This window comes from Manis javanica, chromosome 11 (genome assembly GCF_040802235.1).
Source record: "Manis javanica isolate MJ-LG chromosome 11, MJ_LKY, whole genome shotgun sequence".
In the NCBI taxonomy this organism is placed as follows: domain Eukaryota; kingdom Metazoa; phylum Chordata; class Mammalia; order Pholidota; family Manidae; genus Manis; species Manis javanica.
This window is the reverse complement of record NC_133166.1, coordinates 81,330,643-81,350,470: the sequence shown is the minus strand read 5'-3', so window position 1 is coordinate 81,350,470 and position 19,828 is coordinate 81,330,643. Positions and strand designations below refer to the sequence as shown.

General features: G+C 36.1%; 1 protein-coding gene and 1 long non-coding RNA gene across 5 annotated transcripts in view; one reads left to right on the top strand and one right to left on the bottom strand.

Moving 5' to 3' along the window:
- DNM3 (dynamin 3) overlaps window positions 1–19,828 on the bottom strand; it is a 546,077-nt gene that overhangs the window by 246,550 nt on the left and 279,699 nt on the right. For all 4 annotated transcript variants that reach the window (XM_073216760.1, XM_073216763.1, XM_073216762.1 and 1 more), the window contains one exon: window positions 17,398–17,511. In XM_073216760.1, the coding sequence (XP_073072861.1) occupies window positions 17,398–17,511 (114 nt within the window). The remainder of the gene's footprint in view (window positions 1–17,397; window positions 17,512–19,828) is intronic.
- Window positions 1,824–7,717, top strand: LOC108396555 (uncharacterized). Its single transcript, XR_001852978.3, has 4 exons — window positions 1,824–2,007; window positions 4,086–4,166; window positions 5,696–5,811; window positions 7,343–7,717. It is a non-coding gene; the product is annotated as an uncharacterized lncRNA (long non-coding RNA).

Sequence of the window (19,828 nt, the reverse complement as noted above, 5' to 3'; positions counted from 1 at the left end):
ATAGGCAGGAATCCCTCTGATTGCTACTGATGATTTAAATCTCTTTTTGAATGATGTAGCTAATGCTAATCTCTTTGTTCCATCCTAAACTGCTGGACAATTCATTTTTATCTTAATGAGTCTTCCTCTCAAGGTAACCAAGGCTTGTAATAACTTTTGTTCCCTTTACTGGTATGTTAATTCAAGAGAAGACATTTCATGAAAAGGGAATGCTTTAGGACAGTTCTCTCTTGAAGCTTTTTCAAATATTCAGCCCTAAGTATTTAGAAGAGGTAATCTTTCTGCTTCTAAAAAGTATTGCAGAAGGCCAGTAGAAATGGATTGCTTTGGCTGTTAATTCTTTGAAGAATGCTAATTTTCTTAGTTTGGCTACTCAGCATAAATTTGGAAGCTACCTGGGAATTTTCTCACATTTTGATCTTTGGAAGAGCAATTAATCAAACTGTTGTTTGAGGCAACTTGAACTTCAATCAGAATTCTATGGAGAGAAAGTCAGAGAGCTGGTATATTCAGAATATTCAACAGTATATATAATTGAAAATAGCAACAACAGAAGAAAAGAAGATGCCAGCGGGCTGATATGATAACCTTTGGTCAAGCGGCACTTGGTAAATTTCAACAGACTAGTTAACCAGAGATAAAACTAAGCAAAATACCATTAAAACAAAACAAAGATACTAACAGAATCGGGAATTACCACTGAAAAACAATGCCGTGCTTAATAGCATGAGTCTACCAGAGGCAATTTGTTAGGAGACCGGAGTCCTTGTTTCACAGTGGAGGTTTGAAATCAAAACTTTAAAGTTTCTTTAGGTCAAGCTATAGCACAGCACTTAGAGAGCCAGCCAAAATCGCTGGGGGAACGAGGAAGGCCACATGTGGAACTAATTACTCATGTAGAGGCCATGACAAAGAACATTTCTCCAGACTTTTCATGGGGGCTTCACTTTCAGGAAGTTGCTATAATTACTGCTCAAGTCTAGAGCAGCCTGCAAGCCGCTGACAGATCCAACAGACGAGGAGGAGGAGGAGGAGGAGGAGGAGGAGAAGGGAAAGAGAGAGAGAGAGAAAAAAAATGAACTTATCTGCCCTTTTTGACGAGTAAAATACCAGAAAATAAAGTACCACAGGAAAGCTTAAAAAGGTTTCCAAATGAACCCTGACTTCCACTGCTGGACTTTCTGTTTACTTTTTTATCTAACCTCTATCTTAAAATTACTCTTCTAGCCTGGATCGGACAGCAAATTTGTACTTCTACACGAACTCTCTTTCGGCCAGTCACAGTAGAACTGTGCATCTCGACTCTTTTTTTACAGCTTTTCCGTACTGGGGCCCACTTCCTGCCCAGTTGAGAAAAAAAATCTGGCCTGAAGATGAAATGACTGCTTAACATTACACTAAAACATCTGGTACCATTTTATGCACAGACCCATGTCTGAGAGCAGGCGATTCTAGCGGTCTCTCCAGCGGCACAGCGCATACCCAAACCTCCCCAGGGTGACATCATCCCATATATGGACTCTCCAGCCCAGCCCTCCCCCTTTTCCTGGTCCTAAATTCATTGCCAGTTCCCCAGTCTGCAGCAAATGTGCCACGTCAAGACTGGAAATCACAGCCCTTGAGTGTGTCTCAGGCAGTGCAGCAGAATTCAGGGGGGAAAGCCGAATGCAACCCCTGGTGCAGGAAGGGAAGCTTTTCCCAAAGACCGGGAGAGGATTTTAAGTACTAGATGGAAGCTTCTGGAGATCCTGCTCCGTCGCCCCAGTGTTCAGACTACCTGTTCAGGACAATGCCGTTGTACAGTAGTCTGCACATTGGTTAGACTGGGCAAGGGAGAGCAACGCCATGGACAGCTGGGGACAAAAGTTGCTGTTTCCAAGAAGACATTTGTTTGGTCCCTTTTCGAATCTCATATTCAGTGTTTCTCTTCACAGGTTTTGCACACTAGGGACCAAGAAGCCCTCGGGGACACTGTCGAGAAAGGACTGCTCCAGGGAAGCTCTGTGGGTAAGGCCTTGACTGCTCACCTGGTCTGTGACCAGAAGAGCCTAGGTAGAGAGCCAATGCTTTGCATTCACATGCAAGAAAAACAGAGGCGCATGTTGACAGGCAGCTGTGCATTATTTTTAAAAGAGTAACAATGTGTAGGATATAGTGATTTACTGTATGTCATTAGATTGCTGAAGATTTTCAAGTCAAATATTTCCTTATGTTTTAAGGAAACACTTCAAAATGAAATATGAAAAGACACCAAATATTTAAGAATATTTTAATGAGGCTAGTTTTGAATTGTTGAAATTAATAATCCAGAGACCTAAAAACTTATTTGAATGAGAGCTGTCGGTAAAACTTTTAACACCCCAAGATTGAATCCATTGTTCTCTAAAGTAAAGAATACAGGCTATTTTAAAAATATTTGCTATATGAATGGTGCTTTTCTGAAAATTATGTTATATAAATACCAGGGATAATAGTTCTAACAATAAAAGAAGAGGCTGCCAAGTTTTTGCCAACCAGACAATGCAGAAGGGACTGCCCAGAAAAGAGCGCCAACCCCGAGCTTATTGAGTCAGCAACCGAATAGATCAGGCAATAGCAACCTCTGCCTTCAGATATCCCAATATTTATCTCCATATTACATTTTCTTCAAAAATCCAAGCATGTTTGATAATTGCTGATCAGCTGGGCACTCATGCCTATATTTTACAATGCTTCTGTTTCTCCCAGCATTTGAAATGATAAGGTACTTTGTCTAGAAATCCACTGATAAAAAAGGAATTTGTAAACGAAGGCAAAGTTTTTTTTGGTCAGTTTCCAGCTGTCCTGGAGGTGAAGGAGGTGGGAGAAGAGGGGGAAGGTGGGAGGGAGGAAAAGCCTCAAGCTGAATGAAATCCCAATAGAGAGAAAAATAGAGAAATGTCTGGGTTGCAATATGATCCATGCTGAACTTTAGAGGTGGGTCCCTTAAAGAAAGTTCTGGAACAATGTTACTGCCTAATTCCTTCAACCCCCACTTACATCTACCCCAAACAATTCTATATAATGAAAACGTTTGTTCTATAGGCTTTTGTGAAAAATGAATGTAATTGCTTTGCCCTCCATTAAATTTTTTAAAATCACAGTGGTTGCTAAACAAATCCTTTTCTAAATTACACGTTTTACAGCAATTAAAAAAATTGTCACAAGTGCTCTTTTGTGAAACATTTTATTACAAAAGGTTCCCCAAGTTATCTCTGTGAAAACTATTTTTAAAATTACACTTCTGATTATCTCAAAACAATCAAAATGCAGAAAAAATTCAACTGTCTTCTCCACTTACATGATCCTGAAAGTCATCTTTGTTTTTTTCTATTGTGACCTAGAGGCTTCCCTATTAATTATTTTTTATAGAATAAGGGAGATCTATTAAATCCATAGATTTTCCTTTACATAGGCAAACTAAAATTTAAAAAACTATAAGGTTACTTATGGAGTTCATTTTTTCAAGAAACATATATTTACTAATTGATACAGTTACTAAAGAATAAAATAGCTATAAGGTGCTTTGGTGTTGAAGTTTCTCAAAATTTTTTAATTCTGCAGAAATTACTGAATTTCATAACTTGCTTTATTTCATGTACATTTAATTCAAATGTCTTCATATTAAATGGCCTTTTTGTTTCAAAGAAACTACCACCTATTTTCTCTCTCAGTTTGACTTTTAGTCTGGAGACTAGGGGGATCAGAGGGTGTCTTGGCACTAAGTACAGGACTGGGAACACAAGAATTAATTTGTACAGGGGTAGCCGAGGAGCCCCGGCATGTGCTCAGTGGAATCCTGACAACCCATTTTTGATGCACAATTGTAACAAATCAAAAGGAATACTGCTTACTTTTAAATTGCATGAGCTAAATTAAAGATCAAAAGTAAAAGTTCTCTTTGTAAACCTCTGCTGACTGAGGCAGGATGGTAGTTTGTGTGCTGGTACATATTCCAACATGTATACACACATATCATAAAATAACCGTATCTATTTCCAGGGTAATTAGAATAATGCTTAACTTTATTTGGTATTACTTTATAAGGAGATATACAAATATTTTAGGGATCATGGGATCTATTCCAGAGGAAACTAACCAACAGTGAACATCTTCAAATAAAACCACCCCTGGATACGATAGTAAGTGTAAGTATTAAATTAAACATTATACATTGTCAGAAAGAGGAAATTGTAGGGCCTTTCCAAATTGTACTTCATAGAAACTCAGTAATTTTATTTTTCATTTTAAGCATGTGGTTGATTAATGAATTAGAGTAGGTATCGGGTTAAAAGGAGAACTTTCTCCGCCATCTAAAAGAAAGGAAATGCAGAGCCTTTGAGCTTCAACACCATCATTTCTTAATTAGAAAAGGATCAGTACAAAACAGTTTATTTATAATTTCAATCCCTCCCCCCTTTTAAGCCATAGATCTCAAAATTTTATTACAATGTTTGTTTACAATGGGACGAAATTTCGCAGTGATCACTTTCTTGCAATTAGTTGATAGCTTTATGTCCTTCCTGCTTGGCATTCAGGCTTTGGCCGGATTATATGCTTATGGTTTTTAAAGAACAAAATATACTATCTACCCTCACCTCTTGCCCTACAGACCACCCAAGTTTTTTAGTCTATGGGAAAGAGTTCAGGCATAAACTCCTAATGAAACAGTTTTTCCTTTTTTTTTTTTTTGGTTGAAGTCTTACAGCTTTTATGCGAGATAAAAGGAAAATACAAACTTGGTAATGTGAAAAAGTTCACTCATCCACCAGCACCCATCCTTAATAAAGAAACAAAGCTTTCAATTACTCTACAAGAGATCTCTTTAAAAACAACTTGTTTTCCTCTTCCTTGAGGAGAATATCCCACACCATTAACGTTCAAATAATAAGAGACCATCACTCAGAAATCCCACCTTAAAATAACTAGAAGGTCAGGCTTTAACTTGAGAGGAGACAGGAAATTCCTGGTAAAGACTGAAACTTTCTTATTTAGTTTCTTTTACCTTTTTACCTTGGTGTACTGTAAATTATGTAATAGAAAAATTTACCCATTTTTCAAAGGTCTCTGATTAAGAATTGTTGTCACTTTTAATAAAAAAGAGATAATTAAATAAATTAAGGAAAATAATTCAAGCTTCATTTTGAATTTCCTGACTTATCATGACAGCCAGTTTCCTGGAGCTGGTTTGGTTTAATTTTGCTGTAGAAGTCTTAGAAGATAATTTTTTCATTGCATTTTTTTAAGATAATAAATTAAAGATAAAAAAGAAGTAAGACATAATAACCATACTTAAAAAGTACAGGGTATGGTAATACTGTAAATAGCTTTTTTATATTTTAACTAGTATGTTAAGTGATTATGAATTAATATTCACTCTATAATTTGGGAACTAGAAAAAGGTCTTCAATGTTCAGTCTTTCATCTTTTTAATTAGATTCAGGGTAGGTTCAGCATAACTGTGAAGTGTTCATATGCCATATACCTATCATAATTATATTTTAAAAATCTATTAGAAACACAAATTGCCCAAAAGTCTTATGAGTAATCATTTTACCCCCCAGAAAAAGTTACAGTTTTTCAGGCTCAAATATTTTTGGAGATTTCAGTTTAATAGAACTGTTTCGTATTAAAGGATAACGTATGAACTCACAAATATTTCTTTCTATCTTTTCAGGTTGCATGCATCATTCCTTTAACTGAACTGAGTTAACTGGATCAAATTATTTATGGGAGAGAGGGAAAGCTATACAGAATTACAGTAATTTTTAACTTCCACCAATATGCTCTTTTGTAAGTGAATCACCCTATAACTATTTTCTGTTGCACTGAATGCAGCAACAATAACAAAATAGTTTCTTAAGGTACTTGTTTTTGTATATTCTGACCTTGTAATTATTTAAATAGCAGGCAAGTTTACTGATATTTTTCATTCTGTAAAGAATAAAAAGTCCTCTACTGAGAAGTGATGACCAAAAACAGAATCAAACATTATTTTCTTGAAATTAATAAATAAATGGAAAATTCTACTTATCAGCTCTTTGTTAAAACTGTACCATATCTAATCACTGCATGAAAGTTGAGATGTGTAGAAAACTGTCATATTTTTTAGTCTCTAAAAGCTAATTTGCTCTCCATAAAGTTTCTATTTGCTATTTTCTCAGAATTTTACAATTAAAGGAAAATCATAAACTATTTGTTTTCTTTAAAATTATTTGAAAAAACTCCTAAGTACACACTCCTGGGACAATAAGGTTTGATTTTGTTTTTGTTTTTGTTTTTTAAGAAATCCCACGTACTATAATTTTGGCTATCTCAGTATTTTGTTTTTTAAAGGGCAGAGGAGTTTGTTAAATTCTCTACAGATATGAATTGATCATTTATATTAAAACAGCCCATACACTACTCTGTACTCACCAGAATTAAATTTTCTATCTGTATATTTAACACTGTTAACTCTTTCTTATATGAATTACAAGGAAATTCTCCAAAGAGTCTGGTCTTGCTTTTTGAATATGAAATGAAGTTTCCTTTTTTATGTTTAAGTCACTAGTTTGTAACTATTGCACTAACAATGTCCAAAACACATTCTGAGCATCACTGTGGGTAACTTGTTCGTTTCCACCCTTTTGATTCATGGCACAGCCCTGTAGTTAATTAAGAGGAGGAAAACTTAAGCCCACAACTGCTTTTATTTGTTTTTCACATCCATTCTTAAAAATTTTCCATTAAAAAGAATATAAGAAATTTAAATAAGTTCCTGTTGCTTAACAAAGTATTGGCAAAAATACATCCCCTTGTAAAATCCCACTATCAAAGCATCAGATATCAAAGTTGGCTGGATGAATTGCCAAATACATTGGGCTCATTAATTATTTTAAAAATGGCTGCCGTTTCCATGTAAATGACAATTTTCTTTTTCATGGCCAAGGTTAAGGTACTTATCTACTGTAAGAAACATGTATAAACATAGACTTTAACTTCAGTGTTAAAATATGCAGTTTTTGTGAAGAGGAAAAACATCTGGTTCAATTACTCTGAACTCTGACTACATGTGGGCCAGTAATAATATGAACTGGATTTAAGAATAAACCTTGTGCTTAATCTTTGTTTTTTTGTTTTTTCCTTCAAATTTCAATGTGAGTTTTCTGTTATGTCAGTTATCCATGTTAGCACATTTGGAACAAGTGTATAAGTATACTTTCTGAATAAAGTTGAAAGTCTAACTTGTTTTTAGTTCCATAATGTTTTAAGGTTTAATTCTATTGTGTGTTTTTTTCTCCCTTTCCCCTGGCCCTCCAAAATCACCAAATCTGGAAAACAGACTGATTGTGTCTGCCCATGAGCAAAGGAAACCCGAAGGAACCAAGGGCCTGGCTGGACAGAGTTGTCATGTGTCTGCCTGTCTACACTTGCTGTGCAGAACATCCGCTCACCTGTACAGCAGGCACAGACAGGCAGTCACATGACAACCCAGCCTGAATGACAACCAGCCATTGAAAGAAAGCAGCCCTCACACCATAGCATCTACACCAAGAGCTACAACCAAAATGAGGGGCGTGGGGGCGTGGGATTTTAATCTGTTGGTTTAATACTTAACTCGTATGTATAATTTTATTTTGATTCGAATATTGAAACCCACCAAAAGTAAAGTGAGTGGTGCCTATGAAATATAATAAAACCCATTTCTGAAAATGTTCCTGTGCTTTCTATAATTCTCTTTTCCTAATGGTTGTCAGTAAATTACTAGCTTTGACATTTATTGCACACAATTTTGCTGTACCCCATAATCAACAGGACAAAATAACATATCTTCAGTCTGATGCTTAACAAAGAATAAATTATTCTAATAATTCTATTCCAAAAACTAAGTTCAGTTTTCTGTATCAGGATTTTTTAAGAGAGAGGGAGAGAAAAAGTAAAACAGAAAAGGGATAATGTCCCAGGGGATCGCATACTTGGAGTTAATAACCTCGCCGGTTTGGGTCTGGGTAAAACACAGTGAAAAGAGTATTTATTGACAACATATTTTTCAAATGTATTCAAATGATTGTTTCTCATCTTTTGATGTATAGAAAGTTGAGACTGATGCTCTGATATTCCAATTGTCATGATATATATATACAGATTTATTATTATGTCAATTTTTAATTAAGCAGGGGCCTACACTGCAGTTTTAAGGGAGAATTTACGGGGCCAATGCACTCCCTTGGAATACATGCTCCCATTCACCATAAACTTTCAAACTCTTAAGCTGTTCAAGCAATTCAATTTTCAAAAAGAGCAAGAAAAGGGATAATGGGTATGCAATGCATATCTTGCCATATTTTTTGAGGAAATGTCAAACTTCAGTTTATACACTGAACTGCAGTGAAATGACCAGGTCATTTCAAACATATACGACTATGTCAAACACATAAGGGTAAAAAGTAGGGAGATAGATAAAATTAGAAATTTCACAACTTTGATTTGACTCATTGAAATGTTTTAACTTTAGTATTTAAAGTTAATGTTCATCTTCCTTAGAAAAATTCTGGTCAAACTTAAAAAAAGGTAGCCCAAGGCTATCCAAAATTTTCAGGCTTTTTGAAACCTAATTAAATATTTTAAATATATACTTTGGACTAAGCAAACTATTTTCATTCAGATATTTCATTTGCAGAGTGAAAGATTTAGTCTTAAGGATAAATACCCCATGAGTTTCAAAATTTCCACAATTTTTTGATATTTTACCAATTGTGACACTGTATGTAGTTCCTTTAAAAAACAAAACAAAACAGTGATTGCACAAAACTCTGATGCAAAAACATGATTAAGACTAAATTCTCACATTTAACAATCTGGCCAAGGAAGACAGTTCATCTGCTAAAATATGCTTCTGCAAAGCACATTGTGCAATGGTCTTTACCTTAAATAAAGGTCCCATTATTAACAAAGTCCTAAACAACAGTTCACAAAATGTAAACTATAAAAAGGAAGTCACTATAAGTGTGTCACAGAATATTTACATAGTACCACCAATTTCAAATGCTTTATATAATCTAATTTACATGTTCATATAATATGTAAATATGCAATAATTTACATATTATAAATTGTAACATGAATATATCATATGCTTTATTTAATCTATATATTATAATACATAATTTACAAACACCACAAGCAGATATCCACTATGGATCATTTTACTGGCCCCTACAAGGCGGTCTCAGGATTTTGCTTTAGAGCTCTGCAGATGACACAACAGCAGGGACAGAACATAAAGGAGACTGTTCATTTCCATCAAATTCCAAAGGGAAAACTAGGAGGCCAGCAGGGTCATCTTTAAGTGAGCCACTCCAGAATAATGTTTCAAATCATTTTCCCTTAAAACATGAGGTTAACTAAATCTTGGTTTATGTTTTTTTCCTTAGCTCCCCCCAAAAATGCTTGAAAGAACATTATGTATATTTATATTCATTAAATGAGGCACATAAAAAAATTTTACTCTTCCAGGAAAGGGTAATAAAAAGGGTAATATTCTTCTAGTATAAACTTTTGAGTAGAACAAATAGTATATATAGGGAAGTGGGTTTGGGTCTGTAAATATTATTAATAAATTTGAAATAACATTTGCCATTATAGGCAGTTGCATAACACTAGGTATTTTTCAAAATTATAAATCTGTGCATAATGCCAGAATGTGTAAATGTTGGTATGAAATAATCCTACTTAAAAAGCATAACAGAAAATAGCTTATGTGTGTGAGAAAAAGTACACACAACCACGATCACGAAGAATTTTAAGTAACATAAGCATTTTAAAGTCCAATTTTTCATGAGACTTATTTTTGTAAAAATATCTAATTTTTGCTAACTAAAACAACAAGGAGTGTGAATCATGCTCACAGGGTCAGTCCTGCCCTCCTCATCACAGGGAATGCAGACAGGCAGGAAACAGGCAGAATCTTGAAAGTTTCAGTAAAAATTGAAAGACCTGAAGATTTCTATAACTTTTTGGTCTCACAACTTTGGCCATGCAGGATAGTCAGGCATATAGCTGTCATTTTGTTCCCTATTACCGAAGTTACATTTCTCATCTGTTACAACTATATAATAAAAACAATACTAAGTAAATATCCCTATATAAGAATTATATAATCTCCTTATCAAACTATCCAATACCTCAACCCACAAAAATGAGGCCTGTAATTTTTTAAGAGTCCAAAGAATGTCCTTATTCTAATGCAGATTTTGGATTTTCTGGAATAGTGTAAGGTTCATGCATTTCCATTGGAAACACTTCTGTTGAATTACCCTACTTTCCTATGAATATTCCATTGTGATTTTAATCTTCATGTCAGAATATAGAAAAGAATAAATATAGTCTGTGTATTATGTTTATACATAAACTAGCAATCCTCTTTCTCCAGAGATTTTAACTATCATTTACACATTTCTCATTGTTATTAAGAAAAATAAGGCTCTTTTCTCCTTGAATCAGACTATACTATTCTTCTACAATTCACCTTTTATAAATAAATGCCATCACTTTTTCCCAAACCTGACTTTAAAGTATTAATGTAAAACTATCTAAACCCAAAATCCAAAATCTATTTATTCCAAAACTTTTCCCTTTTCCAAATCCCTCCCAAGAACTGTACAAAATATATTTACAATGTATGAAAATAACACTGGGAAATAATTTTCTGCATACATGATCTTCAGGCCAGGAAGTTATATAGTCAGAAGAGAAAAAAAATCCATTCACCTTCAATGATGGAAATTAAAATTTTAAGACAATCTACCTCTAATGGTAATTTTACCCTGTAATTCAATAAATTAGTTTAAGCACATGAGATACCAGGATGGGATGAATTATTACGCTGCACTTATTTATTTGCTGAATCACATCTTCACTCACCCAGTATTTACATGATGCCATATCAATGCTCTGTCTCTGAACAATGAACAGTGAATAAGACAATGACTCCTGGTCTCAAGAAGCTTACAGTTCAGCAGGAACTTAAAATATTCAACCAATACTTGTATGTGTGAGGAGTTGTCATGTCAATCTTCACCCTCTGAAAAAAATCTCTTAAATCCTTCCATTTCCATCAATTTCTTTCAACCCACCCCAGCCCAGGCTGCTATTCTCTCTTATGTAGACCACAGCCATAGCTCTCTAACAACTCCCCAACACAGTTTTGTCCTCCTCCAATCCATTCTCTACAAGGCAATCAGATAGATCTGCAAAAAAAATTCAAATCATATTATGTGACTCTCCAGCTTAAAAACTTCAAAGGCTCCTCATCATGCTTAGGATCAAAATCCTTAATTTTTAAAGAGCCCTTTTCTCTGTTTCAGTCACACTGGCCTTAATTCAGTTTCTTAAATTCCTCGGGCTCAGTCTTGCCTCAAGACATTAATAAAAACCTTCTCTGACCACCCAAATTTAACATCCCCCCATGCTGTGATCCCCACAGCAGACACACTTCAAGTCAAACACATTACTAGATTTATTTTCTTTGTAGCTTGTAATCTGCATCTGACAGGATTTCCTGTTTGTTTATATGTTTTCTTTATTGGGAAATATCCTTCACGAGGGCAGATAGCATGAATTTCAATACACAACAGGTACAAAGAAAGTATTTGTTGAGAAATGATCAGGTGATTAAGAGCATAGCGCTGACACTCAGCAGCTGGCTAAGTTACTCATTCTCTGTGAGTCTCAATCTTCTTTTCTAAAATGGAGAATGTAAATAATGTATTGGCATAACTCAGTGTCTGATAAACTATCAATACTCAATAAATGTTAACTATTATGATGGATGATCATCATCATCAAGATTATCACTCATTGAAAGCTGGTCTTTAATAGTTTAAACTGGTAGAATGAAGAGTGGAGATACTATTTACAACCACAATTACTGTAGAACTAGGGAGCATCTTAACTGCAAGTCCACGTGGGTTTGATTGAGCATGTTGACTATTTTGAATAAGCAAAGGTGAGCCTGCCTCAAAGCCTGGACTAGATCTTGAGAGAGCTGATGCACATAATAGAGTGAGAAGCACCTTGAGTTTGGGGCAATCCGGTGTTGAGGGGAGAGATGGGATTGGGAAGAGAAAGACAAAAGCCAACACATTGTCCTTGGGCTGGGCCAGCACAAGGCTAGGGCTGCCAGTGACATACCCAAGTGGGTGTCCACTGGTTAAAAACTGCTGTGCAGAGCCGTATCTAATATTCTATTCGAAGTTGTTTGAATTGCTGCATGGCTTTCGCCAATCCTTAGTAAAGATAAGTACTATAAATTTCCTTATGTCATTATTTTGATAGAAATCAAAGGAGCTAAGTACATCCATCCCAGATCCAAGGGGATGTATGTGGACACACAAGGCGTCATGTCCAAACTCTGTTTTCACTCCCATAAACAACCCCTCCTTGACCTGAGGTACACATACCAGCAGAATGTCCTGGGAAAGATGAACCCAGGTACAGGCCTATGTAACCCCTAGAAATGTGCTCAGGGCTACTTATGAGGGAAATTTCAGAGTCTAGGGTACTGGAGCATGACTCAGAAAGACAGCCAGATTTAGGCAACTCCCGTTGGTGCTTAGTTATAACTGTCTAACCTTGTAAAAGATGGTTTATTTATTTGTATGTTGCAGAAAGCCCCAATCTTAGAATGATGTTAGAGGATAACATACAGTCAAGTATGATTATATCTATCATAATTGTCTACTACATTGTACTATAAAGACTCTTGAAGATAACACATGGAAATAACATTGCCTGTGACACAGATGGTAACCTTTCTATTAACCTCATCTACCAGCAATATTACAAATAACATTATTGTAATGTAGAATAATGGTTCACAAAGTACACTCCATGGATGCCTGAGGGTGTTTGTGAATCTGACAAAATTTCAAGGGTAGGGTGGATAGATCCATTCAAGATGGGGAGAAGGCAGGAACAATGCTGGGACTATTACAGTCGTACCAACTCTAACTCAAAACTATTACACAAGGTCATCATGCCATTGCCTCAGTCAGCTTGAAGGAAATCACATATTTTGACATCATTATCTCTGATTCTTAGCTGAGGTGTAGGAGGACCCATAGCCTGGAGGGGAGGAGGCGTGGCAAGTCTCACTGAAGGAATGGGATCTGAGTTCCCTCTTATTGTCTAAACCTTACCATTCTCTGCTACAAAACCCAGATCCCATACATCCTATCTAATAATATGAAATGGCAAAAAGTTAGAAATTAGAAGACATGTGAGTCACAAAATGACATTACAGTGGGAGAGCAGTGTTACTTGTAATGGCAGAAACATATGTGTGTGTGAATAAATGTGATACCTAAAAATTTATATATATAAATTTATATTTAATTTATTATATATAATATATAATTTCTTAAGTCCTATAAAATTATAAAATTTAAAATACATAGAAATTTGTATATAATAAATTATATATATATAATATACATATAATATATAATTTCTTAAGAGTCCTATAAAATTCCTTTGAGGTGGTCTGGTCAGCAGTTGTCCCCATTTGTTAAATGAAAACAGGCTCAGAGAAGAGTAACTTGTTCCAACATTGGCAGTTAGAGCAAATCCACATCGTTCAGTGCCGCCCCCTTTGCCCTGCACCAAGCACATGGTCGACAGGGTCTTTTGTTCAGTTAATGTCATCCTGAAACACAGTCTGAGCCACTGTTCTTTAACCACAAATGTATTTCACAAGTCATTTATATTTATTACAAAACTGTCATAAATAAAACTATATCTATTCATATGACATAATATACTATTTACTCAACAGCCAGTTAGGTCATTATGAAACGTATCAGTCTAATTACACAAGAAAACAGAAGGATGGTAGAACACAGAAAAAATGTGACAGCTCTGTATGGAACTTTAAATATAAATTTACTGTTGAATAAATGAATTATAACTAACTTCATGGTATTTGCTATAACACATTTGTTTGACTAAAAAAAGACAGATTGTCATGTAACAGGATTTCCAAAATGTGTAGGTGGTGAGATAGATACAGACAGATATCATAGGGACAAAACACAGCACCCAGTTTACCAACAAATTTGACTCCATGAGTAGAGTTAGAACTGCAGCCTTGCCTCCCAGCAGACACTGCTAATAACTGTTGAATACTAGCAAAGAGCGTGGAACAGTGCTGCCCTTCTTTTTGTCCTGACAGCAGGCCAGAGGTGGTCTGCAGTGGCAGGAAGCTCTGTCAAGAGAAACGGAGCAGGGATAACAGTGGTGGTGGCCGAGGGCTGGTGAGGTGGAATGAGTATGACTATGACTCCAGGGGAAAAAGGCTCTGCCCCACTGACACAGACAATGTGAAGCTAGGGGTCATTCATGAAGCAGGCATTAATATTTTGAAAACTTCCTATCTTGTTTCCAAGGATAGCTTTAAATGAGTTAATGGTAGCTAAGCATGGCAGTGCAGCTGTACGTTGGCCCATCAGTTTGCTACCCTGAACATAAGTGCTCCTCTCCCACCACACCCAGTACAAGCCACCATCTTCCCTTGCCTGGACCACTGCTACAGTCTCCTAGCTGGTCTCCCTTTTCTTTTAGTCTTGCCACTCCCCTCCTTCCACACACACATTCCATCCCACATACCATGCCTAACCCAGCAGCCCGAGTGAGCTCTCTTAAACATTAATCCAATCATGTTACCCCTGTTGGAACATGCCAATGCTTTTCCTTGGAATAAAATCCAAGTCATCGGGCAGGACCTTAATGGGGCTGCTGTCACTGGTACCTCTGATTTTATTCCCCATCTCTTCCTCCAATTGCTCTTATATTCCAGCCACAGGTGCCTTGCTGACTCCCACCCAGGGGGGTTTATATTCATGGTTCCATCTACCTGGAATGTTCTTCCAAAGTCTATACAGCTCATCATTCTGACTGTTGCCTCAATGTTATTTCCTCCCAAGTACCCAATCTAAAGGTCCCTCCCCATCACTTTCCAGCTCACTTCCCTATTTTATTTTCTTCAGAGCCTTAATATCTGATATTGTATTAGTCTACTTGTTAGTTTCATAGAGCAGCAACTTTGTCATTTTTCTCTTTCTTGAAATGGTCTAAACTGAACATTTTCCTAAACGGTCCTCATCTAAATCACTCTAATTTTTTTCAAGGGTTATTCCTACCCCAACCCCTCATGCCCAACCACCCTCTACACACACATGTTTAATAAAATGGTCTCTGGCACTCAGTTAATATTATAACTGAACACATGTATTTTCTATTTGTTGTAATCAAGAGCTCATGAGGAAACTTCAGCAGCAGAGATGTTGTAAAACATTATCCTGGACAGGACGACATGGTGACCATTAGCTCACCAAGCCCTCAAAGCTTCTTCTTTCCCTACAGGGAGCATCACGTGCCTTTTGATGGCCACATAGCCAGATCAAAGAACCTTAAAGTCCTACTCCAACAGCAGTAGTTAATTCCAGTCTTCGGAGGCCCTAATACTAACACCCTGGCGAAGGTCAATGCTGAGATGCCTGGAACTCATCTTAATGTATCTTCTGTGGGATGAGATTGACTTGGAAAACTCTAGCATCTCTAGGATCACTGCCTGCATTTGTGGTTGAAGACATAAACTCTGGAGCCAGAGAGCCTGGGGGTTCAAATTTCCGCTTGGCTATGAATTAGCTAAGTGCCCTTCAGAAGTTAGTTAATCTCACCAACACCATACATTCTACAACAGGGGAAACTGAGCCCTTATAGAAATGACTTTTCAGAAGGTTGTTTTTTTTTAGTTTATCCCTCTGAAAAATGGGGGTAATAACAGTGCCTATCCTTAGAATTGTAATGTAAATGAGTTAATAAATACATGTACATATACAGTACATATATATAAGCGTATATAAGACATCAGCTATTATTATTATGATTCCTCAGCAAAATCTTTTGCTTTCCCTAGAATAACTGATAAAGGACCAAGACTAATGTGTATTTAAATGTACATAAATAATCATCTAAATCCTTGCAAACAAAACATATATGAGAGAAGATCTCTCAGGGCAACTGAACACAAAAGAAGATAGTCTACTTATAGATTCTTATATCTGAGGAGGTGTCTTAGAGCTCCTGAACTGTGCTCTTTAAAGACTGGAACTTCCCGCAGAATGACAGGGTGTCTAAGCAGCCCACACAGCAAAGAAACCATTGCTAATCCTCAGACTCACAATAACCAAATCCACATTTGACTGATGCCAATGAACTACATGACATAAAATTTTTATAAAGCTTTTGAGTAGAAAATTTCTTTGGACATTTGTATAGAATTTGTTTTCCCTTGCTGCAGAAAATTACTGGCCATCAGCAGATCAGCTGATATTTATTCAATACTCCATGGTGTGCAAAGCACTTAGGAAACAAAAAGAATTATATAAGACCTGGACCTTTTCTTCCAACAACTGACACAGGTACCTTGTAGTACTTTTAAAAGGTATCAAGCCAGGATTGGAAGGCCTTCCAACTCTGAAATGCACACCCTTTGCAGCCAAATAAAATAAAGATAATCCCACTTGTAGTTTTGCTCTCACAGCACGTTCTTATCTAAAGATTGCATGCTGCATTATAAGCCCCCAAAACTTCTTGGATAAGACCAGGGATATTAAAATATGGTTTAATTTCCACTCATGCCCTCTCAAATTCAGCAGTATCACTTTATAGAACTCTGATGGCTCTGCAAGACTGATAATATTTTTTGTGCGTGCTTTTGTAGCTATTAGATTTAAATGAGTAGTAAGTCACAGGACCAAAATTATTAACATCTAACATGAATGAGAACACCATAATTATCATAATTCATGCTTTAACACAGAAATTAAATTCTCAAAGAACAAAATTCACACAAACAATTATCAAGACTCAGTTGATGACTAGTGATTTGGGTATTCTCAAAAGCCTGTCATTTGAAGCAGATGTCACAGCAACAATTCCAAAATACCGTATTAATTCTACATCAATACTGTTAATTTCATTCTTAAGATTCTCTATATCCTTGGGTCTTTTCAACATATTATTTAATGAAAATCACTTTCACTGTACCATTACCTTGCCAATATCACAAAGAAGGACATTTCCAAATATTGGCCCCTAACTCCATTTCTTCAGGTATGCAGATATGTGACTACACCAAAGAAATGAAGGAAATTTGAGGGGAACATTGTAAAATTGAAAATATTTGAGGAAATCAGTACTCCTTCAAAGAACATCTCAAACTAAGTATTACTCAGTGAGAACCACTCATGTCTCCAAACTGTATATCACAATAATATCAACTGATTTGAAATTGGAAACACATTAATAAGAAAATTGTCACTCTCTGTGGCTTACCTCATCATCTTTGTACCAGGACAAGCTTTCAGCAGTAAGGACAAACCAGTATCCCTTAGAGCCTCCTTTCATGATGCCAATGTTGCTGATGGTTAACCAGCCCTTGCGAATCACCTACAAGAGAGCACAGATTGCAGGTTGTTGAGTTTAATATGAGACAATGGAGAGCACAGGTCTTGAACCAAGTGTAGTTTAAAGCAGGATACAAACTGAACAGCATATTTCCCCAAAACCCAACTAGTAAACTAGTCAAGATAGTTTTTCTTCCCAAACTACAGATAACCAGAGGGAAGTCTCTCCCATCAAATAAACAAAATCAAAGTCATGAGCTTATATGGATGGCAGAAGAGGAGTGACTGAAACGACAGGAATGAAATGAGGCAGACGAATAGGCTTGTGCCAGGCCTATCTGGGACAGTGATGCCACGAATAAAACATACTTAAGTGTACTGGGGGAACAACAGACTCCCCATGCCCACTGCCTCTTCTCCTCCCTCCCCTAGTCCATCTGCGTGCCCAGTTTTCATTTTGTTAGGATTTCCTCCAGAGACTGGCCACCAAGTTATAAAAGAAGAAACTCAAGCCAACCAATTAGTTCCTTGCTAACAGCTCTGGAGATGAATTTAAAAAGCTGGAACAATAAGTTACAATTAAAAGCTTGGTGTTTTTTAATGGTTTAGATTTATCTTCCCCTTCTGGTTATTTGCCATTCTAAAAAATATGTAGCATCTTCATCAAAATCTTTAAACCTCTTTAAAATTTTAAAACTTTAACAACTTGGATTTTAGATTAGAAAGAAATGATTTTATAAATAGAATTTAAGTGAAAATCTATTGCTGTAAGGTTAAATTCTGTTTTCCATATGGCATGGTTTACCATCTTTTCTATGCTACAAAATTTTTGTCTTCATAGGAACCAGAAATGAACTACTACATGAAATTGTGTGGTACTGTCTAAATATCAAAAATCATCCTGGACCTACATTCATTCAATACCCTATAGATTCTGAAATATTTAAGAAATTATTTATTGAATGACTAATGGGTATCAGTTCCTAAAGGAAGATGAAAATGAAAATACCCCAATAATCAGATTTTTAAAAAAATATTGATACTACATTTTCTGTTTAAGGAGAGTCAATCCTAGGGAAACTGAAATCAGCCAAGGTTGTCATTAATGATCTTCCAACCCTCTCTCCCAGGCCCAGTGCCCTTACGTCTCTGTCTCAGCATCTACTTTGTATTCATCTGTAATTTTTATCGACTCCCACAGAGAACCACGCTCAGTCCCAGACTAATGCAGTTCTCTCCATCATTCAAAATTACTCCTTCCTCTTACTCTTTCTTTCAGAAAGACAGAAACAATACTTCTCAAAGTATGGTTCCTATCAGCTGTATTATGATCACTGGGATGTTTCAAAAGATACAGACTTTTGGGCTACTTATCAGTCCAAATGAATCAGAATATGTACATATGAAGCCCAGGAATCAACACTCTAACATGTTCCCAAAGTGATTCTTACTTATACTGAAGTTTGATGACCCTTGTGTTTACACATACATCAAAACTTCATTCTCCTTAGAGCAAATGATCTCATCTAATTTTTAAATCAGAAGGAGCTGGTCAAATTATTTCACACCAACATTGTTATCCACTCTGCCAGGGCTTACAAATACCATACTGATCATGGTACTAAATGAAAATATTCTTATTATTTCATTTTTTCAGGTGTTTTTGGATAGATGGCAAGTCTTCCAGATAATCCACAGATTTCAATAAGAGAATCACTATTTGATTTACTGGTAGAAAAGGCTGGCTCCATCAAGGACAGCCATGAATTCAGTTCAACAAACGTTTCTTAAGAACCTGTCATATGTCTAGATGAAAAAAACACTACAATGCCACAAGTCCCACCCTCAGGAACCTTATAGTTTAGTATGGAAGGTAGATCCTAAAGAGGTAATTTCAATCTAATAGTGCAGTAGGAGATGTATACCAAGCAACAGAAGGGCACTCAACACAACTTATGAAGGTGGAATAGGCTTTCCTTGAAGAGGTGGAACCTCAGAAGAGACTGGAAAAGAAACAGAATTAGGTGAGGACATAATCTTGTTTGCCTATTTGTTCATCTGTATGAAAAAGGACAAACAAAAACAAAATATCTAAGAGCCACATAGCACAAGAAAATGTAAGGTGGGGCTGAAGTTGAGGCTGGTGAGGCAGGTGGGGTAAAGTCAGAGGGGATCTAGTTCCATGAGACCCCAAATTTAGTGATATCACTTTCCTGGCAGTATTAATATAAATTTCAAGTACACATGTAAATTTTGTAAATGATATAAGACCATTGTATTAATAAATTATGTGCATCACATGGAATACACAAAGAAATTTAAAAGTATGATATGAAAATGAACTAAATATTTAATTTTTT